This window comes from Eurytemora carolleeae, unplaced genomic scaffold, assembly GCF_000591075.1.
Source record: "Eurytemora carolleeae unplaced genomic scaffold, Eaff_2.0 scaffold14, whole genome shotgun sequence".
Taxonomy (NCBI): Eukaryota; Metazoa; Arthropoda; class Copepoda; order Calanoida; family Temoridae; genus Eurytemora; species Eurytemora carolleeae.
Genome location: NW_019396079.1, coordinates 114,019 through 137,813, shown reverse-complemented (window position 1 = coordinate 137,813; position 23,795 = coordinate 114,019). Strand labels below are relative to the sequence as shown.

Below are 23,795 nucleotides of genomic sequence, written 5' to 3'. Positions count from 1 at the left end.
CCCAAGGGACCTCTCTCCATTGGATTCTGGCACAGCCAAGAATACCAATATAGACCTCGTCAAGTGATTCATCTCCCGTTCGCTCCCGTACCAGCCAGTCAGAACTACCCACTGGAATAACCTGGATACAGAGGAGAACTAGGATATCCAGGATTCTGAGAACGGAGACCCCGCTCATTGTGGAAAAGCTCTTCACAGATATAATGATGATAACAATGATGATAACAGATAACAATGAGAGTTTTCTGGTTGTCAATGTACAAAAAATATTTTGTTATCTAAATATTTTTTACAGGGTGTCCCAATAATCATGGGAATCGAAAGACGACTTAAAATTATAAAAACGAGGCTGCATGTCTTATACGAGCTTTTCATAGCGTGGTCTACCTTCCTTGGGTCCAAATAATTGACGAGTATATTAGATATAAAGGGAGTGTTCGCGAAAAGAGAAAGGTGTAGACGCTTACGGCGAAAAATAAGCGCTTTCTATCTGTTGCGTCTATTTGATATTACAAACAACAGTCATCGATTATTTTTCGACGCATTCGTATATAGTTAATATCTTTGATTATGTTTTTTTAAAATAATATTTCCCTGGCGCTGGATCTTCGAACATTCCTGGAAAATATGAAAATGTCGTCTTTATTATCAAAAATCCTCGAAACAGGAATACATGTTTTCAAGAGGAACTCTCTAATCATAAAAATTAAAAAATATAATGAAATATCAACTATATATGAATGCGTCGAAAAATTATCGATGCTTATGATTTGTTTGGAATTAAATTGATTTTTTTACGATCCGAGTTGAATATTGCAACTTTCTGAATTTATATGTACGCTACGTTCTTCGGTATGAGTCGTTTTTAACAATTTTCTCCTTATAGACGCAACAGAAAGAAGTAAGATTAGTAGCGATAAAAGCTTTTTTGCCGTAAGCCTATATCCCCTTTCATTTTTCGCGAACACTCCCTTTAACACGGTTTTAAAAAAATTGAAATTTTGCAATATCTCCGTCAATTTTAAAGATACAAAAATGGTAGATCACATTTTGCAAATCTCAAGACCAGGCGAGATTAGATGTTTATACTTGAGTACTGCAATAATTGTTTTCATGAAAAATGCCGCATGGATCAAAGACAATATAGAAGTCGTCACTTAATTCCCATGTTTATTGGGACACCCTGTAGAGCAAACTATATCTGTGTATCAATCATATATATTTCATTACATAGAAAATATTCGATTAAAATGTCATTCAATAATATTTTATTTGTCTATTTCATAACATGTGTGTTCATTGCATGCTCACTGAGATCTTTAAAGTTATTTCCTTGGAAAAAAAATTGTGATTTTTTCATGATTTGAGCTCTCAAACTTTTACAGAAATTACAGGTTACCTATCAAATACGTCACAATTAGCAAAACAATAGAAATTTGTACTTTTTACATGTTAAATGCATATACAAATGTTACATGATTTTAAAAGGATATACAAATGTTACATGAATGAAGAAATGAGTTTTTATATATACAGAAGATATGAGTGAATTCATCACATTAATTTTTGTGCCATGTTTCTTGAATTTTTAAATGATAAAATGAGAGTATTATTGGTTTATGAGCATACAACTACAAAAGGCATTGGAAAAAATATATTCTTTTGGGGCAGTTTTAACCTTTATCCTAGGTTCCATTTTAACCTTTATCCTAGGTTCCATTTCTTAAAAGTCTTAGAGCCATTTTCGAAATACGTTTTATAAACTAAATTATATTTACAGATAATGCTAACTTGAACTTGACTGCGCCATCGCGCCCTTTTAAACTGCAGTGAAAGGAATGCCATTGTTGCGACCGCCCGCCCTACTCTGAGGTCTGGAGGACGGATTATTTTGTCTTTGCTGCTGCGGTGCGGCCGGGGCGCTATTTTGGCTTAATGAGCTCATGCGCCCGGGCATAAGTTTAACATGGCTGCGTGGGAGTCCCATAGGTTGAGGTTCATTGGATCGGTTGACCGGCTCCATATACCTGGATCCTCCTAGGGATTCAAGACTAGGTTGAATTCTACTACTACTACGTGGATCCATTCCTCGGGGATCCACTATAATATTTCCACTTTGATTTGTAAGAATAGAATCATCGCTTGTATTGTGTAAACCTAAAAAATACATTTTTATCATTTTACCTTAATTTTTACAAACCAAGAAAAATAAAGAGTAGTTAGCGTTATTTCTACTCAAATTTTATTTTATTTCTATCATTTTCTTTGAGGATTCCTGACCTGCATTAACAAAAGGTCCAGCTCCATTAGGGGTCTCTCCAGGTCCTACAACCAGTCCACGCTGGGACATATTGGGGGTAATCTCTCCTTGGAGGAGTCCACGCTGGGACAAGGCAGGGGTTGGGGGCAGGGACTTCATCATCATGGTGGGGGCTAAAGATGGGGCTATGGATGGAGGTCCTGAGGGGGCTCCATGTTCAGGTACAGGAGGGGGAACAGGACGGAGACCAAGAACCCCCAATGAGTGGAGGGAGGGGGAATGTTGCATACCCCCTAGGGGGATACCTCCCCCTCCCTCTGTGTTGGTTCTTGTGGTTCGTCTGCTTAATGTTGGAGAAACCTCCTTGTTGTAATCGTCCACAAGATGATCAAAATCTGCCGGGAAATTTTTCATGCTTCCGCCATCAAAATAACGGTGCTAAACAGAAATTATAAATATCAGTTTTTTTCTTCAATATTTGCGTTTTTTAAATTATATTTAATCTTGATTTGTATTTTATAAGGAGATATAGTACAGTACGGTAAACTGTAATTAGAATATTATTGTTGTTAGTGCAGGTAAGTTTACAGATTAATGAAAAAAACCTATCCTTAAAAGGAATGCACGAGAAACCACGTTTTTTGCTTTGCCAAAACAATTGGCAGTAAGACTGCACCGTTGCGTCGCCCGGGTAAAAATCTTTTTTGATGTTATAGTGCGGTAAAGGCTCAAATTTTCTAATCCCTATAAATTTGAAACTAGGGTTTCCACGAAATGGCTAAATCTTTTGCGCAAAATTTGCGCTATTTTCGCGCAAATTTTTTTTTGAGAACTTATGCGCTATTTTTGCGCATGAAACGCAATGAGTTTTGCGCGGTTTTGCGCTCTTTTTTTGCGCAATTTGCGCAAAATCGGGAATATTTTTTGCGAAAGTTGCGAATGAAACGAAATTTTAGTTTTGCGCAATTTGTTTTGCGCAATTTGCGCAAAACCGCAAGTTTTACGCAAGATGTAACTTTTTAGGCAAATTGTCAAAAATTGATATTCTAAGCTTAGAATTAAACAACTGAAGATTTATTCCATACATGAGAAAAATATTAACATACAAGTATGATAACGATTATACTACACTCAATTGGTTACTTCCAGTTACAAAAAGTTTTAATTAAGGGACCAAAATTAATAAAATAGAAATTAGAGAGTGTGAAACTTGGCAATATTTTAATCCTATTAAATAATTTCAAGTGACCCTTAAAAGCTTTGCCTAATCAAGTATGAATTATATTCTTAATTTTTTTTAATCAAATTTCTGAAATCTTTTTAATGTCATATAAAATAATGCAAGAAAGTAACCAATGCCTGAAGAATCCACTTTTAGGAAATATGCATGCCCAAAACTAAAATTTTCGAGAAAATTGTGGGATTTGAACTCTTTTTAACTGTCATTGGTCAATTATGTAAAAGGGACCAATAGGAAGACATTCCAAAACAAGATTTTTCCAGAATTGAATTCTAAGAAACACACACCGTCACCAACCGTTTGATTTTTACGAAATTGCGGAATTGCGCAAAACTCTAGTTGCGGAATTGCGCAAAACTTGAGTCTCGCAAAAGCGGAATAGAGCAATTTTGCACAAAATGACTTTTAGGAATGATTGCGCAAATTGTTGTTTTTTCGCGCAAAACTGATGCGCAAAGAAAGAAAAATTTTGCTTTTCGTTCCGCAAAAAATTGCGCAAAAGTTGTGCGAATGGAAACCCTATTTGAAACCCAATGTCTAGGTTTGAAATAACAACAGTTTACACCCATAGATTGCAAAGATAAAGGGATTCGAACATTTGAGTTTGTGGCAAATACTCAATTCCTTTGTTATTGTTATACAATGAATATCAATTAGAAGATGTAAACGGTACCAATCAACTTTATAATAATGTTCTTCCTTATCCCCCTTTTATAATTTGAAAAAAAAACTTCCTTTAATCAGTTTCTTGTTAGATTTGTTAAATAAATTTAACTGTTGTTAATACACATCTAGAAATAAATAAAACTTGACTAGAAATTTACTTCTTAAAGGGACTGTAAGCGTCATTCCAAATGAACTTTCATTAAAAAAGGGGCATCGTCGATAAAGTTACTTAATCACCCTGCTTTAGGGTGATTAAGTAACTTTATCACCCTCCCCGATTCATTACGGTTCCCTTTTATCTCCTCTATCCTCCTTAGTCAAAGGCTAAAAGAGAACCCTCTTTAAATGAAAGGTCACTTGAAAATAAGCTTTCAGTCCCTTTAAAATTTTAAAATATTTATTTTAAAATAAACAAATATAATCTGAATTTATTGATCACAGGGGAAAACGAGGAGAAATGAAAAAGAAGGGGACAAGGGGGGGGTCGGAGACAGCTGGTTGAAAACCAGTTGACACATGGAAAACTGATGGTGAAGAATATGGTTGCCCATAAAGGATGAGATGCTAAAGACGACCTAAAACTCTTTAAATCTAAGGACAAGGAAAAGTACGAAACAAGTTTATAGTTGCAGGGAATCAAAAATATAAGGAAAAATTCAGTATAAATTCTGCATGCAGTCGTATCTGAAGTCTCATTCTTTCTGGGTAACCCTTTTTTAAAATATAATAAATGTACCTTAGCAATCCGTCTAGCATTCCTCCAGAGTAGGCAGGCGATCACGAGCAGAGCGAGTAAAAACAAACAAACTGAAGACATAGACCAGAAAGCAATCTGCAGAGGAGATTCAGGTTCCCACCAAAACTCAGTAGTAGGGGGGTAGGTAGGGGTTATATATCCTTAATATTATTTATATGTTTATACAGTTCTCTAGGGGTGTAGGAAGGGGTTATATATCCTTAATATTATTTATATATTTATACAGTTCTCTAGGGGTGTAGGTAGGGGTTATATATCTATAAATTTGGCTTGTCTGTCTGTTTGTTTGTCTGTTTGTCTGTTTGTTTGTATCCAATAAACGTCAAAACGGCTGAACCGATCGGGCCCAAATTTTTTGTGGGACATCTAGGGACCCCAGGGAAGGTTTATGAAAAATCAAAATTTCAAATATTTGTCTCCATCAAAATTCGATCTTCATTAAATTTTTAAAAATTTTGAAAATCCACGAAATTTTTTGTGAAAATCCGCGAAATATTTTTGTTTTGTTTTACGATGTACACAAAGAGAACATGTTCACAATTAATTTAGAAGATGGGTGCGAAGCGCCCTCTAAGGCTAGTATATTATATTTATTATATATTTGTATCTTACCTATTACAGAGGGAAGGTATTCTGTCCAAAAAGCGCACTCTCTTTGCCTAAAATATTAACAAAATGTCGAGACTGTAAAAAAAGATTCTCCTCGTTTTACAAAAAAAAATTGCCCCTGTTTTATTTTCTTAACTTTTGTTACCTATAGTTCCATAGAGTTGTAGAATTCTCAGTGGTATTAACCGCCAAAAATTTCTGAATTTCTCCTAAAAAGTTTTAGTTAAAAGTTTTTTATTTAGTTTCTAAAAATTGTTAGGAACTAAAAACAATATTGAAATAATTTTCAGAATCAAAAACTTTTTTGTTTACAAGAAAAAATCAATAAACAAGGTTATATTTCTTGGGAAAAAAAGTCAACCCATGATCCCCCCCCCCTTATTCTTATTTCAAAAATTATCTTTAAAAAAAATATTTAAAAAAATGATCCAAAAAAACTTTTTAATGTTTTTTTTTACCTGATATGAGTTCTATTGTTTGGGTCTGGGTAGTAGGTATACATGTATTTTATTGCGTTAAAAATACCTGAACCAAAAATTTCAATTATATTTGGCTCTAAGTGTATGTTTGAATTTTTTAAGTTAACATATTGTTAACCATTTATCTTTGAATGTGGCACTGACTGTAGATTTGCAAATTAACATTTCTTAGGAATTAAAAAAATTATATCAAGCTTGAATGTTTTTCAAGATTTTTTGAATTTTCGTGACAGAAAATTTAACTGAAATTTGGAGGTACTATAATTTGGTCATTTTAAAATCATATTACTGCGTATTTAGGTATTAAACAAAAGAACTGAGTTTTAGCCAAAAATTCTGATTTTCTAACCTATCCTTGCAACCTGATATTTCAAACTATCATAATTTTATCTAAAAGAATTGATTGTTTGTGGCAAAAACTCCTTTATTTGAAAAATATGTCTAAAAAACGGTTTTTAGATTCTAAATTTTCCATAATGAAATATTCATAAATTCAAACCATTTTTACTGTGTACAATAAAATGTTTATGTTAAGACACAAATTGTAATTCTTGAGAAATGATTGAAATCGTTCCTATAGGGTTTAGCGTGTAATTGTACTGGTTAATGTGATCGCGAACCATCGTGTCAAAAAAGTCCCAGGTGACCTAAAAACATTTTTTTATCATTATTTTTGTATGTTTACCAATTGCTATTCTGATTTAGTTCATATTTGATATATAAATACTTCTTTTGTTTTTGAGGGACCAGAATTAGTTAATAGTGCGAAGAAGTTGAACCACTTCTCCTGTGCACCGGTTCAAGTTCAAGAAGAGTGGTGTAACTTTATCTACGTAGTTCAACTACTTCTCTTCTCGTTATTTATAAGTCTGGTCCCGTATTTGAATTTCGGCAACTACTGTCAGAATTCTTGTTTCTGAATTATAATTTGTTCTATTATTAAAAAAATCTAAATGCTCAAAAATCGACAATTTTTGCAAAGTGTAAATTATGCTAAGAGTATTTGTTAAAACTTAGGCTTAATAAGTTGCTTTGCTATTTCAGATTCGATGACTTCTATAGGTCTTGAAGCACCATTTGAAAACAAAATAGATAAAATAGAGTAAGAGTAACCAAAAACAATGGTTTATCAAGGTACGTAAAAACAATATTTAAAATATTCTGATGGCAAATGTTGGTTTGTTGTGTATTAACCATTTTGCCAAGGATTCTATGTAGGGTTTCCAACGTAAGTAGATTTTACATGCTCGCAATTCCGCGAAACGGATTTCCGAATGGAAACCCTAATCTAGGTGGCTTTGTACAAACCTCGTAATCAGGAGCTATAGATTTATTATTGTAAAGCATATAACTTGCATCATCCCGAGCAGAGCCTGAACAAGAAATAGATATTAAGATTGCAGCAGCCGGTCTAAAATTGTATGCATAACTGGCTGGCTTGTGAACCCAGCTTGGCCCTAAAATCTTAAAAAATGAAGTTGGTTCGGCAAACATTTGTATCCAGGCTAAGAACATTCCCGTGGTTCTCACGCGTTCCCCATTCAACATTTAAGGCAAGTCAGTCAACGGGTTCGAGCGTTTATATACATAGTCACCGGCCGGAATAACCAGAGTCAGAAGCATTCGGTTTCTTTCATTTGAAATCAAACGTGGTCTATAATTGAGCAATCTTTAAACCTGCGGATTTGTTTATTTTATACTTCTTAAATCAAAACGTGTGTACAGACCAAGAAGTATTAAGAACAAGGTTATATAATTATGTATAAGGGGTCGAAAGTATGATCGAAAGTCACAGTTTTCTGAAATATTGACAGAACCGATAAATCCACGAGAGTATATTATTATTATTATTATAACTATCATTATAACTACCTCTGGTAAAGATATATTTTTCTGTACTACAGGAGCCCAGGGCCAGGTTCCAATTTCAGGTTTGAACTCTATATGAGCCAACTCTTGTACGGACCTATATTATTGGTATTAAAAAAAATTTAGAAATTTAATATATATAAAAGCAAACATCTAGGAACTTGCCAGTTAGATTCGTTTTATGGACAAAACCCATTTTTTCGTTCAATGATATGGTTTTTCTTTGCAGCTTTTTATCATCAGTTAAAAAATTCAATTAATTTGTTTTGCATGTTTGGACAAATTGAACCGTATTAGATGGAATTAAGCTAAAGGAGACAATATAACGGCGCAAAGTTGTTTCAGAAACCCCGTGAGCTGACTGACCTGCCACGTTTAACACAGTCAACTAATCTCCAAGATTCTACAATAGTGCAACCAATCCTCTCACCGTACACTAAACTGTTGTTCATCGCTCGGAACTAGATTTAACAAACAAAATTTAAATGAAAAAAAAAACAGTTAACTTTTGCAAAAAAAAAGATGTTCATAAGAAATAAAAAACAATAACTACATTAAAAGTTAAAACTAAGCGGAAAATTTTCGAATCAATGCTTACGTGAACAAACGTTTTGAAAATAACGATAATGTTAATCATGATGAAAATAATAATTTATTGATAAACCTTGTCGTTAAAAACTGCCCAATCAGCCAGTGGAGATCCACTTATAGCAATCACACGCCGAACCATATTTCTAAATACATTTCTCATTAATCACACGCAGAACCATATTCCTAAATACATTTATCATTAATCACATGGCGAACCACATTTCTAAATACATTTATCATTAATCACACGCCGAACCATATTCCTAAATACATTTATCATTAATCACATGACGAACCATATTCCTAAATACATTTATCATTAATCACATGGCGAACCATATTCCTAAATACATTTATCATTAATCACACGCCAAACTATATTCCTAAATACATTTATCATTAATCACACGCCGAACCATATTCCTAAATATATTTATCATTAATCACATGGCGAACCATATTCCTAAATACATTTATCATTAATTACACGCCGAACCATATTCCTAAATACATGTATCATTAATCACACGCCGAACTATATTCCTAAATACATTTATCATTAATCACATGGCGAACCATATTCCTAAATACATTTATCATTAATCACACGCCGAACCATATTCCTAAATACATTTATCATTAATCACACGCCGAACCATATTCCTAAATACAATTAACATTAATCACACGCCGAACTATATTCCTAAATACATTTAACATTAATCACACGCCGTACAATATTCCTAAATACATTTATCATTAATCACACGCCGAACCATATTCCTAAATACATTTATCATTAATCACACGCCGAACCATATTCCTAAATACATTTATCATTAATCACACGCCGAACTATATTCCTAAATACAATTAACATTAATAAAACGCCGAACCATATTCCAATCCAACTAATTTATTTAGAGGGCGCGTTAAAATTGTGTTTCATCATTTTTTAAAGTTCCAAGATAGTTTTTTAAGAAAAAATCATTAACAGCAAAAAAAGAAGTGTGAAAGTGTACAGTCTACCGAGTGTCTTCTGTACTGTAGTATATATTCTATACAATTATAATGTAAAAATTTATATTTTTTTAATCCGTCTTTTTAGTTTAAAAATGGTTTATTGGCTGACCTAGTCCTGGGCATGACCGCTAGGAGACCAGCACTAGCTGCTCCAGCTTCAGGACCAAACACTGTTATCTTCTCACGGTCACCCTGTAGTAGAAGTATAATTATTATTGTTCTTAAAAACTAATCTTCTAATAATAGATACATCACTTTTTTAACAATATAAGCATACGTATTATAAACGTAGTACTACATTTGACTATTTGACTTTTTATGTTGTGACAGTTCCAAAGAATCAAAAAACTCTCATTATTGTGATAATTATAAAATTAGTAATTTATTGTTTGAATTTTAGTTTGAATTAATTATCATTAAATCGTTTAATTTTGATTAATTTTAATAATGTTAAAAATTAATAAGAACTTTTCAAATTAATCAACATTGAACTTCAATTGAATAATTTAACAAAAATTTACTGGTTTTATATACAGGGTTAGTAAAAAAAAGCCCGTCAGGACAAGATGGAGGAAAATATACGCACGCTAGATTGTGACGTGTGTATATTGCTTAATCAACTACACTGATCATTGTTGTTATTAGGTGCAGTACGCTAGATTGTGACGTGTGTATATTGCTTAATCAACTACACTGATCATTGTTGTTATTAGATGCAGTACGCTAGATTGTGACGTGTGTATATTGCTTAATCAACTACACTGATCATTGTTGTTATTAGGTGCAGTACGCTAGATTGTGACGTGTGTATTTTGCTTAATCAACTACACTGATTATTTTTTTATATGGTGCAGTACGTGTAAAATGGATATGAAAATAAACCAAAATATAGTTAGGGGGGCGGGGGAGGGGGAAGGAGAGTGATTTTTTTCATGGTCTATTTGAGTTATAAAAAGAATTATAGCTTTTTCTTCACCTTAATTATACATGATAAAATGGTAAATGAAGACAACTTCTCATAAATAAACAGTGCTCCCCAAAATAAAAGGGTAAATGAAACGACTTTTCTTTAGTTTGCAATCTTTTTACAAGACTCTTTATTTGTGAAAAGTCATCATCATTTACCATTTTGTTTTGGGGAGCACTGTATATTTATGAGGAGCTATCTTCATTTACCATTTTATTTTGGGGAGCACTGTATACTTTGAAAAGTCGTCAATGCTTGTCCTGACAGGAAAAAAGTGTGAAACATTTTTTTAACTTCATGAAATTTTTATATATAGTATTTTTATATATAGTATTTTTATATATAGTATTTTTATATATAGTATTTTTATATATAGTATTTTTGCAAAATAAAAAATAACTTTACAAAATTAAGACTGTAGCTATAAGCTAAAAATGAAAAAAAGTTTTAAATACGTCAAAAATGTGAATTTTACAAATAAAGATATAATTTGGCACGAGACATCACTAATCAAACTTTTTTCTTTCTCACCCTGTATCCATATAATATTAACCTGGAAAGCGTAAACATTATCATAAACCCATTTGACCGCCATTGCCATATCCAGGAGTCCGTAGTTCCCAGGAGCGTGATGGTCACCTCAACAAACAAAATTTAAAAGGGAATATTTTTTTAGAAATACGTGAAGAACCAGAAAAACAAGTCTTTATACTTGTTTTATTTTATTTCTGCATTGACCAATGAACAAATCTAAAATCATAAACCCCAAATATATGTTTTCATTAACGTACAGGGATTGCTTAAACCACGGAACCATTTCTTCTATGACATTGCTTTATTAAGTTACAACATCAACAGTAAAAATCCAGACTGCTATAAAAGGGCATCAATTTTCAAGACTGGGTTAAATAATTGGGAAAATTCTAATAGATTTTTGAGTGATGGCAACCTTTGGAAAAAAGTGACTTTACAACTATAATAATTTCATAATCTAGGGGGGGGGGGGGTGTTCCCATTAGCCCCATAAGATTACCTGTTGAGAGGAAGCCTAGAGCTCCAAGTCTATAGTTCATGGCTACAACTACAACCTTAAAATGATATAATAATAAATCATCATTATATAAATTAAATAAACACAATTTGCGATGTGTCTGTAATGAATATTACACATAGATTCAGGCTCTTATGAAAAGTTTCATTAATTTTCGAGACTTAGAGTCGACTTTGAAGTGTCGCATGGTTTACCCTTGGATTTTTATTTACTGAGATATACTTTTAGCCCTAAACAGTGACATACATATTTTTGACATTTTTTGTCTTCTAGCGGCTAATTTTAGTTTTTAAAAATCGTTAGCGGATCCGCTATACATAAATACTTTATTACCTGTCCATTAGCGGCTAACTGGTGTCCTGGAAACTCATTAGCGGATCCGTGTTGGAACTCTCCTCCGTGTATATAGATCATCACAGGGAACAGTTGGGACACCTAGATATATTACAGTTGGGACACCTAGAAATATTACAGTTGTGACACCTATATATATTACAGTTGGGGGACACCAATAGATATATTACAATTGGGATAATTAGATATATTATAGTTGGGACACCAAGAAATATTGCATTTGGAACACTTAGAAATGTTACAATTGGGACACCAAGATATATTACAGTTGGGACACCTAGATATTAAAGTTGGGACGCCTAGATATAATACAGTTGGGACAACTAGATATATTACAGTAAGAACACTTAAAAGATCTAAAGAAAAAAATAACCCCCCCCCCGCATTTATGTGTCTCTGTATTATCCAGGTCGAATTAAAGCTTGCTCCGGGTTTGTAGTTTAATTAGCTCTCTGGTATTCCTAACTAAGGGAGATTCTATGAATTTATTAGTTTCAAATACAGTAGGGTCTGGGTTAAAAAAACTTCTCTTGTATTCTTATTTTGTAGCGTTTATCTTATATCGTGCTTCCTGTATCCTGCATCTTTTACATTTTGTGTATCCTGTATCCTGTATCCTGTATCCTGTATCCTGTATCTTGTATCCTGCATCTTGTACATATTGTGTATCATGTGTTCTGTATCCTGTATCCTGTATTCTCTATCCTGTATCCTGTATCCTGTATCCTGTAATCTGTATCCTGTATCCTGTATTCTCTATCCTGTATCCTGTATCCTGTATCCTGTGTCCTGTATCCTGTATCCTGTATCCTGTATCCTGTATCCTGTATCCTGTATCCTGTATCCTGTATCCTGTATCCTGTATCCTGTATCCTGTATCCTGTATCCTGTATCCTGTACCCTATATCCTGTATCCTGTATCCTGTATCCTGTTTCCTGCATCTTGTACATATTGTGTATCATGTGTTCTGTATCCTGTATCCTGTATCCTGTATCCTGTATCCGTATCCTGTATCCTGTATCCTATATCCTGTATTCTGTTTCCTGTATTCTGTATCCTGTATTCTGTATCCTGTATCCTGTATTCTGTATCCTGTATCTTGTATCCTGTATCCTGTATCTTGTATACGGTATCCTGTATCCTGTATCCTGTATCCTGTATCCTGTATCCTGTATCCTGTATCCTGTATCCTGTATCCTGTATCCTGTATTCTGTTTCCTGTATCCTGTATCCTGTATCCTGTATCCTGTATCCTGTATCCTGTATCCTGTATCTTGTATCCTGTATCCTGTATCCTGCATCCTGTATCCTGTATCCTGTATCCTGTATTCTGTTTCCTGTATTCTGTATCCTGTATTCTGTATCCTGTATCCTGTATTCTGTATCCTGTATCCTGTATCCTGTATCCTGTATCATGTATCCTGTATCATGTATCCTGTATCCTGTATCCTGTATCCTGCATCCTGTATCCTGTATCCTGTATCCTGTATCCTGTATCCTGTATCCTGTATCCTGTATCCTGTATCATGTATCCTGTATCCTGTATCCTGTATCCTGTATCCTGTATCCTGTATCCTGTATCCTGTATCCTGTATCCTGTATCCTGTATCCTGTATCCTGTATCCTGTATCCTGTATCTTGTATCATGAATCCTACCTTACTCTCATGAGTCGGGGTGAAAACGTTAAGATATAAACAGTCCTCGTCCATGAGGGGGCTGTTTTTTGTCGCCCCCACATACTTGATAGGTTGGGGGCACACAGGGGCCCAGTCTACAGCATCATAACTCTGCCATCCTCTAAACATCACTACATTTCTTATCATTCAGTCAGAGTGCAAACACAAAGTATAAAAAAGGCTTTTATCCTTTAAAAAATATTTTTCTTACAGGGACTGTCAACTTAATTTCAAGAGGTTTTTCAAAGATTGCGATTAAAAAGTTGCATACCTCCCTGAACTACCCAGGGCGAGATCCGTTCCGTTTTTTCAATTTGAATTTAATCCCTTTTCATCTACAGGGTGGTTTTTTCATTTCGTTAGGATATAGAAAAAAATCTACCAAAAAAGATAGAAAATCCTCCAGTACTTCTGTACTGTACATTGACGAAACAAAAAGACGTCAGAACGCAGTCTTCTTTCCCAACCAAGAAACCAAAGTCAGGAGGAATTTCCAGGAAATTCCTTTTGTCTGCCTTTTTCTTTGGATGTACGATCATAACTTATAAACCACTTGACCCATTTGCCTGAAATTTTGATTGGGGAACTCGGTAAAACCACAGGAATGTTCTTAGTTTGGTTTAAAATTCCCAGGTTGAGTTGGTATAACTTTCATTGGGAAACTTCAACTGAATTTGCTGCAAATTCCTCCTGATCTTGGTTTCTTGAAAGGTTTTTTTTTAAAGATTTTTAGATTTTTAAAAGTTTTATATATTTTTTAAAGTTTTTTTATTTTTTAAAGTTTTTTAGATTTTTTAAAGTTTTTATGTTTTTTGAAGTTTTTTATATTTTTTAAGTTTTTATATTTTTTTTAGTTTTCATATTTTTTGAAGTTTTTATATTTTTTAAAGTTTTTTATATTTTTTTATGTTTTTATATTTTTAAAAGTTTTTTATATTTTTTTATGTTTTTATATTTTTAAAAGTTTTTTATATTTTTTTCGGCCGCTGTCTGTCTGAAAGTTACCTGTGTGGTCTAGGAGGCATAAGACGACCTTCTCCAGTAGGAGGTTGAGCATAGGGTATCCCAAGGAACACGGACACCTTGAACTTCACCTTATCTGTGTGCGCGTATCCAGGCCTTTCGTATATCAAGAGTCAGATTATGTTTCAACATAAAATATTTATTTTTAAAACTGCAGGAATTCATTACAAACTAGACCCAATGAGAAGGTAAAATGTATGCGACATTACTTGAAGAACTTTTTGACCTTTGACTTTTTGATTTAAGATTTATATATTACGCAATTTACGCAATATACTTTAGTTTGACGTGAATAGTCCTTTCCAAAAATGAAAAACATAATGATTATAAAAATACTTGTTCATAAAAAGATCTGTATATTGTACAGGGATGAAAAAGGGAGGCTACATTATGAAATTAATTCGATAGGTTTACGGTCTAATTCTTTTTAAACTCCCCAGTAATATAAACCTACCTTTCATATAAAGGAGTTCTAGGGCTGTCGTAGAGATAAACATAGAAACCGTTTACACGACCATAATTAGTGTTCACTGTTACATCTCTTTCTAGGTTCTCACAACCAGGTCTAAAATAAAACAGGTTCAAAGGACAAGGAACAAGACTAGGACAAGGAACTAGGAATAGGACTAGGACATGACAAGGACTAGGAACTAGACAATGACAAGGCACTGGGACTAGGATCTAGACAAGGACAAGGAACTAGGTCTAGGACAAAAACAATGACAAGGACAAAGATAAGGAGAGGGCCAAGGACAAGATTAAGGACAATAATAAGGGTAAAAAGGGATAAGGAAGGGAAAATTCCAATGAAGGCCAAGGAAAAAGATTAGGACTAAGACTAGGGCAAGGACAAGAACAAGGACTAAGAATGTTGATATGACAAGTACAAGGAAAGACATGGACTGGGACTAAAGCTAGGACAAGTAAAAAGTCTAATATTACCTGCACTCCCCCTGGAGCTCCGGCAACCAGCCTCCTAGTACACCTGGAGCTAGAGGTTCGTCTGGATCCCATCTTGGATCGTAGTTTGGATCTCGGAGTCGATCCTTTAATCGTTCAGGGAACCGTTCATAATACCGATATTTAGAATCATACCGATCCTGTAATTTAATAATTAAATTATCTAAAACGAATAATGTATCTAAATAAAAAATGTAAATGCAATGTTCACATATTTTAAAGGAAGTGTTCATGAAAAAATAACGTAAACAATCCCTTTGATTTTACCGCAAATTTTTATGATTTCATGTAAATAAAGTTTTCTTTTCAAATCCTAAATTCAAATATTTGATGTGGAGAATATATATTTTTAACGGCTGTAACAGCAAATGTTCTGCTTCACATAAAATCCTAAATTGGAGGATTTATATTTAAATACTGCTCGTTTCAACAGTTATTATGTTACAGTAAAATACACTAGGTTCCCCTTTAGATGCAATTCTATCAAAATATAATCCAGCATATTTTTTACAAATACAGTGTGCCCCAGTAAACATGATAATTTGTGGCAAATTACAGCCTTACGGGTCGTCTTCTTGAGATCAGATGAGGTGTCTGATAAATTTTTCATTTATCATTTTTTATCAAAATTACAAGACGAAAAACGCATAAAACTTATCATCCTTAGAAGGACATATATTGTAGACAGTTTTCATCTTTATTCAATAAATTAAAATATGAGAAACAAAATTTTTAGTTTTACAGAAATGAATAAAAATTTTACATGTTAAAATCCGTCACACTTCGGTTCTAGAACTTCTGTGTTAAAATAAATCAATATGCGCTCGGGAGCGTATTCAAGAATTTGTTCGGGGGGGGGGGAGGCGGAATCTCCCCTGAAAATCATAGTTTTCCCTTCCCCAGAGGGCTTAGTGGTCTGTTATTCTACCTTATTCTGGTACCTACTGTAAATATTTACCTTAGGAACATTATGTTGATTATTATCATATTTTGGAAGATTTCTCGGATCCTGGAATCTCGGGTCACTAAATGTAAACAAACAATGCAGTAAGTTACAAAAAAGTTTTTAATTCATAAAAATAATGAATTATTTTTACCTAAATCTCGGGTCATTTACAGGATCATATTCTCCCGGTATAGCGTGATATCTAAAAAAAAAAAAATGTCATTAGAATAAAAATGTTTTATCTGTTTAAAAAAAGTTGTAAGAAATAAAATAGAGAAAAAAGTTTGAATAAAAACGATCTTAGGAAAAATGTTTGATCAAAAAATTATTTTGAAAAAAATTGTTCGAAAAAAAAACCTATATTTAGAATTTTAAAATATTTTTTTATGTCAACAAAGTGAAGAACGACTGTAAACAAGAAGAATTTTCATCAACTTGATTTATGTTTCTTAAACTTGTCATTTTTCACATTTTTGAACCAACAATTTAGCTAGTTCTGGGTAGATTCACTCCAGTTCAACCTATTTTTCAATTTTAAAATGTGGTTTAAACATTATTGGGACTTTTTGTTTTCAAATATTTATCATTTAAGTTTTTTAGTTGTTTAACTGTAAAAACAATTTAAATATGTGGAGGTTGTACTGTTTGCTTTTTATTTATTAAAAGATTTTCTACCAATTTTGGTTTTATTGATTTGTTTATTTTTTAATTAACACATTTTTGATAATGTTGATAACTTGGAAAATTAATTTTCTAAAGAAAATAATTAAAAATTATTTGACGTAACGTTATAATGATTTGATTTACGATAATTAAAAAAGAATTCTTTGTCTGAGAAATGTAAAGAGAAAAAAATTCGAGAAAAAAATCATTTTATTCTAAAGTTTATCTTGGACGGTTATGCACTTTTGATCCTTCAAAAGGATGCGATGATTGTTACACCCCTGAGACCTACTGTAAGAAAAAATATTAAATTTCCAATTATCTTATTTTCTAAAATAAATGTTTTTCTGAACTTAAAAAAAAATTTAAGACTGAAAAATGTACTTAAAATTTTATTGTCAACATTTCTTTCAGAGAGGGATATGAGGGTCTAATATAGGAAAGTCCCAATTTTAAAAAGAAAGTTTGGCCTTTGTTAGAAAAAAAAACCTTATTTAATATTTCGGCGAAATGTTTCTAACTCTTCTTTGTTGTTTTTACGAAGAAAAAATAGATTTTCACAAGCTGCAGAACAATGTTAACATTCAGTAGTATGGGGGGGGGGGGGTTACGCTTAAAAAGACCATTGGATGGTATTAAAAAGTTTAATATTAGCTTATATTTTTAAACTTGTTGATTTTAACATTTTTAAAGAAACTTCATGTCAATTTATAAACAAAACAATTTCCTCTGAGCAAACAATAAAAACTTGCAAAAAAATTTGCAAGTTTTTGGCAAATTAGTTTCAAAATATGAATATCTGAATATTTTTACCTTGGATCGTAACGGTTTCCATATTTATCCTTTATATTTGTAGATTCTCTAAACATAAAAAATTTTAATTATTGTTTATCCTTTTATAAAAGAATATAAGTTTTACAATAGAAAACTATATATTGTCTGACCTTGCCTGCTTGTAAACCCGAGCTTTTAAAAGGTGAACAAAATTAGTTTGTGAAAAAAACCTTAGTTTGTAAACAACCCTTACAGTTTGTAAACACAACTTTAAGCTTGTAATCAAACGTATAGTTTTAAAAAACGTTTTTTTAAACTATAGTTTAAAAAAAAATAAAAAACGTGACAATTTTAAGAAAAAAAGATTATTAAATCTAGAAAAGGATTTACCTGTAGGGAAGACCGTTAACAAATCTTACTCCTTGAGAATCCTAAAATAAACAAAATATAAAAACAAAAATAATTTAATATTATTTTAATTTACATATTTGTGTGTGCTTAAATCCCTAGGATTAATTACTTAAGCAGGTCTAAATTTTGTAATTTTAGAAGTTGCAAACCACAGCTTTTTAAGTTCCTAATTTAGTTTATTTAATTAAACCAACAGTTTTCTTTTATATTGTATTTTACCTGTGTTTCTGGTATATTGTATCTGTTTGGATCAAGAAAAGGATCTCGAGTCGAGGGTCCAGGACGCCTGAAATATAAGATATATTTTTTTTCGTAAAATAAGACATGAAATAAGGCGCACCGTGGAGTTCTTTTTGTAAGAATGAAATCTAGAAATTTTGAATCTTTCTAAGAAAAAAATCCTGCAACAGTTATAACCATAAAACTTTGGAATAGGAAGTTATGATTTGAAATAGTCCATTAAACATGAGACACAGCATTTGTGCAGCGTAAACAGACCCATTTTAGTTTATAGGTCAGATCCCACAAGTGAACATTTGAATATCTGAGCTGGGCCAACCTTTGCGGTCCTAGTTTGGACTGTACTGCCAATTTACAGTTACTAAAGCGGTAGACCTGTGTGAAGTGATTAGATAAATTACTTGCAAAACTACTTCTATTGTAACACCATAAAATACACTTAAATATTGCCTAAATTTTGTCTTCCAATTTTACTTTTTTTCTGGTTGCAGTGTATTTTTTCAATTGCTCCGGTTTTTCATATTTCCCGTTTTTACAATTTATAGAGAACCCTTGATACAGCTGAGATGAGATTTTAAAAGCTTAAACCCGAGTAAAACCCAAACTCGGGCTTAGATAGAACCCAAGTCAGGATTGGTTCTGATTCGCCCAATGAGAGACTGTTTAGCAAGCTTTCTCTCTGTAGCAGACAGAATGCCGTCAGATCAGCTGTGACAAGGAGATGTAAATTTCGATAATTCAAACTTAATGTAGATACATTATTTTCATAGTATGTTTATTTTATATATTTAATAAAATTTGACACCACAAAGAAGTCCTTAGATTTTAAATGTACAAATATAAAGGATTTTACGAAATTTACGATCACCAGCTGCTGAAGACTCGAGCCTTAAAGAGAGAAAACCCCAAGATGGTTGGTTTTTACTAAACTCAAGGCCATCAAAAACCCGGGTCTTGACTTGAGCTTTACTTGGGTCTAAGCAGACGCAAAGACCGGGTTTTACTTGGGGTTAAGCTTTTAAAATCTCATCTCTCTGGTTGCAGAAGGACTGCAGTACGAGTCATGAAGTACCTGTTATTAAAGTCATGAAGTACCTGTTATTAAAGTCATGAAGTACCTGCTATTAATATTAAAGTCATGAAGTACCTGCTATTAAAGTCATGAAGTACCTGTTATTAAAGTCATGAAGTACCTGTTATTAAAGTCATGAAGTACCTGTTATTAAAGTCATGAAGTACCTGTTATTAAAGTCATGAAGTACCTGTTATTAAAGTCAAGTCATGAAGTACCTGTTATTAAAGTCATGAAGTACCTGCTATTAAAGTCATGTAGTACCTGTTATTAAAGTCATGAAGTACCTGTTATTAAAGTCATGAAGTACCTGTTATTAAAGTCATGAAGTACCTGTTATTAAAGGGTTGTGGAGAAGTAACAAGGGAGAGGTTGCTGTACTCCCGACCAGGGGGCGCCAGGGGGGGTATCACAATATTTGAACCCTGATAATTCATATTCATATATATTTAATCAAAAAGAATATGCGTATCAATATTGTACAGGGGTAGAGAAGAAACCAGGATTTGATGGTTTTAATTTTTAAACAAAGGAATTGAATTTTTGCTACAATATATTTTGAAATCAATATATCTTCACAACCTGGTTTGGTGAACCTTTAATATTTCAAATTTATACTAATTAGTCCAACAGGCTTTATAGTTTGACATATCAAAACTCTGCGACATCGGGTTGCAAAGATGTAATGATAAGAAAATCAGAGTTATTGGCAAAAACTCCGTTCCTTTGAATAAAAAAGACTTCCTCTGAAAAGCTGGTAACGGATATTTTAAACTCTATTGCAGATTAATCAAACCTTTGATTTTAAAAGGACTGTTAATAAAAACTGAACAGAAATAAATTCAAAACTTTGTTCTATAATAACTAACAAAAATTTATTTGTTAATTAATATCTTGATTGTTAATTTTATAAAATATGTCTGAATATTCCTGTTTGTTGTTATTATCAAACTGGTTTCTGTCCTCAGCGTACTGTCGGAATAGTTCACCAGGGTCTACATTGATATCCTGTGTACTTGAAACAATTCCATCTGATCTGAAAATTAATATTTTATAAAATCTAAATAATTAATTTTTCCAATTGATTTCACAATCTATCCACACAATATTTATCTTCTAGCTTTAATTTCAATACTAAGAATATGCCACCAATGAATGGATAACAGAGTATTTTTTGTGTTATATAAAATTAATGTTAATGATAATAATAATGTTGATTTTTATTTCTTGTATGAGAATTTGAGAAACAAAAAAATTTTCGATCCATTTAAAGGGAGTGTTCGCGAAAAATGAAAGAGGGTATGGGCTTACGGCGAAAAATAAGCGCTTTTGTTCGACTCGATCGTAAAATAATCAATTTAATTCCAAACAAATCATTCAGATATTGCAGTCAATAGTCATCGTTTATTTTTCGACGAATTCGTAAAAAGTTAATATTTCATAATATTTTTTTTTAATGCAATATTATCATAAAAATAAAAAATATTATGAAATATCAACTGTATACGAATGCGCCGAAAAATTATCGATGACTATTGTTTGTAATATTTGAAAGATTTGGTTTGGAATTAAATTGATTACAATCCGAGTTGAATGTTGCAACTTTCTAAGTTTGTATGGACACTACAATTTTCTCCTTATATACGCAACAGATAGAGTAAGATTAGTAGCGATCAAAAGCGCTTATCTTTTGCCGTAAGCCTGAACCCCCTTTCATTTTTCGCGAACACTCCCTTTAAAAGTTGAAATATTAAGGAAAATTGTTTATTCATATTGACAGGTTTATAGATAAGGGAACTGCCCATTTGATTTCAAATGATCCTAAAATAAAAGATGAGCATGTCCAATTCACAAAAGTGCCCTTTAACCTTTCGTCTGATAAAAGATTTTTTTCAAAATGTACTTTCTCTTTAATAATGGTTTGCGAATATATGCAGCGCGGAGACAAAGAAGGTAATTAAGAGAATATTATCACTTTTTTAGAAAAACGACAATATCTTCCTGATTTCCTAAATAAATGTGTAAAGTATTATTGTGAATTGGGCATGAAACTTTCTTTTCTGGTGGGTCTGATAAAATCACGTTGACAGGAGAGTCCCATTAAGATCTAAGATTTCTACCTTTGTTGCTGGTTTTGTCTGAACCCGCCCTGCTGGTTCACCGGAAATGGTTGCTGAGCCGACCTTTGAACCGACTCTGGAGTTCCGGAGGAAATAGGAACCAGTTCTCCATAGGTTTCCGGAACAGTATCCAAATATTCTCGGAAAGTTCCGTCGATTGGCACGCTACGATCTATCTGCGCGCTGATGGCTGGGCGGTCATAGGTCCGATCTGGATATCGTCTTAAAATATTTATTACATTGCATCTATATGTTAGCTTTATTGCATTGCATCTCTAGGGTTGCTTTGTTACATTGCATACCTATGGTAGCTTTATTACATTGCATCCATATGGTAGCTGTGTCACATTGCATCATATTGGGTAGCTTTATTGCATTGCATCTCTAGGATTGCTTTGTTACATTGCATACCTATGGTAGCTTTATTACATTGCATCCATATGGTAGCTTTGTTACATTGTATCATATTGGGTAGCTTTATTGCATTGCATCTCTAGGGTTGCTTTGTTACATTGCATGCCTATGGTAGCTTTATTAAATTGCATCCATATGGTAGCTTTGTTACATTGCATCATATTGGGTAGCTTTATTGCATTGCATCTCCAGGGTTGCTTTGTTATATTGCATCCATATGGTAGCTTTATTACATTGCATACATTGGGTAGCTTTGTTAAATTGCATCCCTAGGGTTGCTATGTTACTTTTCATCCAGGGAAGCTTTGTTACAAAGAGTTGCTATATGTTACATAGCATCTCTAGGGTAGATTTTTACATTTGATCTATAGGGTTGCTATATATATATTTTACAGATTCATACTTTCAATATAAATATCAGGGATTCAATAATATAATAATTTTGTTCAAAAGTTGGGAAATTGCACTTTACGACATAAATTGAAATACATACATAAAACATTTTACAAGTTTTTGTATTGGATAGAAACATAAATGTTTCAACATCATGAAGTCTAGTTTTTCCCAAAACCTGCACTTGTGGCTTTTGGTTAAATTTGTTATATCATTAAATCTCTTCATGGTTTAATTGACAAGTACATGAAGATACTGCCCAAGCACTGAAGTGAGACATTAATTGCAATTTTGACAGGTGTTTTTATTAGACAGCATTCATTAATACTACTTTTAGAATCTGTGCTCAATTTTGCTGAAACAGAAGACTCCTCCTCCCCTTTACTCCCTTCTCTCTCCCCACCCCTCAAAAATGAGTATAATAACCCTTTGTTATTATGGATCACTAGATTTTTCAAATTTGACCTTAAAGTTTTTAACATAAATTCCAACTTTTCACATCACATTTATACCTTCGCACAGCCGCCCCTTGGTCCTCGAAATTTTGCGAACTATTGGCAGTATTTGGATCATTTTGGCACGTTGCAAAACTAAAAATAATTGCAAAAACAGAAAGGAACGACACTAGCATTGTCAGACCATAGTTTTGAACTGGTTCAATTACGTCACAGTCGCGGTTTCATTACCTGCCTTGCCTTTCAGGCACTATGCCTAATCATGAGGGGGGGAGGTTTTGTAGATTCAAATTATAAGTTTTATAAAAATTAAAGCGATTTCAAAACTAATGTTTCAGGTCAATCAAAAAAATGTTTATCTGTTTATAATGTTATTTGAAATATTTTTTAAAATATTTTTCTACAAAACTCCGGCCCCCTTGATTCCCCCAATATTTACCTGCATGAAGAGGAAATAGCAGGTAGCTTATCATTGTTATGTTGTGTTTTCCATCTATCTATCTCTCTATCTATCTATCTATCACACACACAGGAAGACACATATGATAAAACTACAACAAATATAAGGAAATTGGCTTGAGTATGACTATGAGGGTTAAGCGTCCCCCCGGGATTCAACCTCCGACAAGGACTGACCCCTCTGGAATTTCTAAAAAGGTTAAGCCCCTGGGAATTCTGTGTACACCCCTGATGACCCCTCCCCCTTTATATAATTACGCTATGAACGTTTAGTATTCACCCTTTCCCTCCCGACCTACCCCTCAATATGAATAAGTAAGT

General features: G+C 33.0%; 1 protein-coding gene across 1 annotated transcript; it reads right to left on the bottom strand.

Annotated features, from left to right (window-relative positions):
- Window positions 1-1,202: 1,202 nt before the first annotated feature.
- LOC111715462 (uncharacterized) lies at window positions 1,203-23,228 on the bottom strand. Its single transcript, XM_023490789.1, has 29 exons — window positions 23,073-23,228; window positions 21,754-21,975; window positions 20,564-20,669; window positions 19,967-20,058; window positions 18,541-18,607; window positions 18,301-18,341; window positions 17,950-17,997; window positions 16,625-16,675; window positions 16,486-16,552; window positions 15,510-15,667; window positions 15,022-15,132; window positions 14,550-14,663; window positions 13,524-13,665; window positions 11,846-11,947; window positions 11,495-11,549; window positions 11,015-11,100; window positions 9,604-9,686; window positions 8,545-8,614; window positions 8,247-8,341; window positions 7,884-7,977; window positions 7,320-7,553; window positions 6,586-6,658; window positions 5,990-6,057; window positions 5,894-5,915; window positions 5,678-5,741; window positions 5,536-5,582; window positions 4,903-5,063; window positions 2,281-2,698; window positions 1,203-2,157 (listed from the first exon to the last, which is right to left on the bottom strand). The coding sequence occupies exons 1-29, from the start codon at window positions 23,189-23,191 to the stop codon at window positions 1,820-1,822; spliced, it is 3,348 nt and encodes a 1,115-aa protein (XP_023346557.1). The 5' UTR covers window positions 23,192-23,228; the 3' UTR covers window positions 1,203-1,819.
- Window positions 23,229-23,795: the final 567 nt, after the last annotated feature.

What these genes read in the sequence shown, in the direction of transcription:
- LOC111715462 (XM_023490789.1), bottom strand. Translation starts at nt 23,191, where the DNA reads ATGCTAGTGTCGTTCCTTTCTGTTTTTGCAATTATTTTTAGTTTTGCA. An exon ending in CCACAACCCTTTAATAACAG is followed by an intron (nt 18,608 to 19,966) that starts GTACTTCATGAC and finishes CTTATATTTCAG; the next exon opens with GCGTCCTGGACCCTCGACTC. An exon ending in TCTAGGCTTCCTCTCAACAG is followed by an intron (nt 11,101 to 11,494) that starts GTAATCTTATGG and finishes TTGTTTGTTGAG; the next exon opens with GTGACCATCACGCTCCTGGG.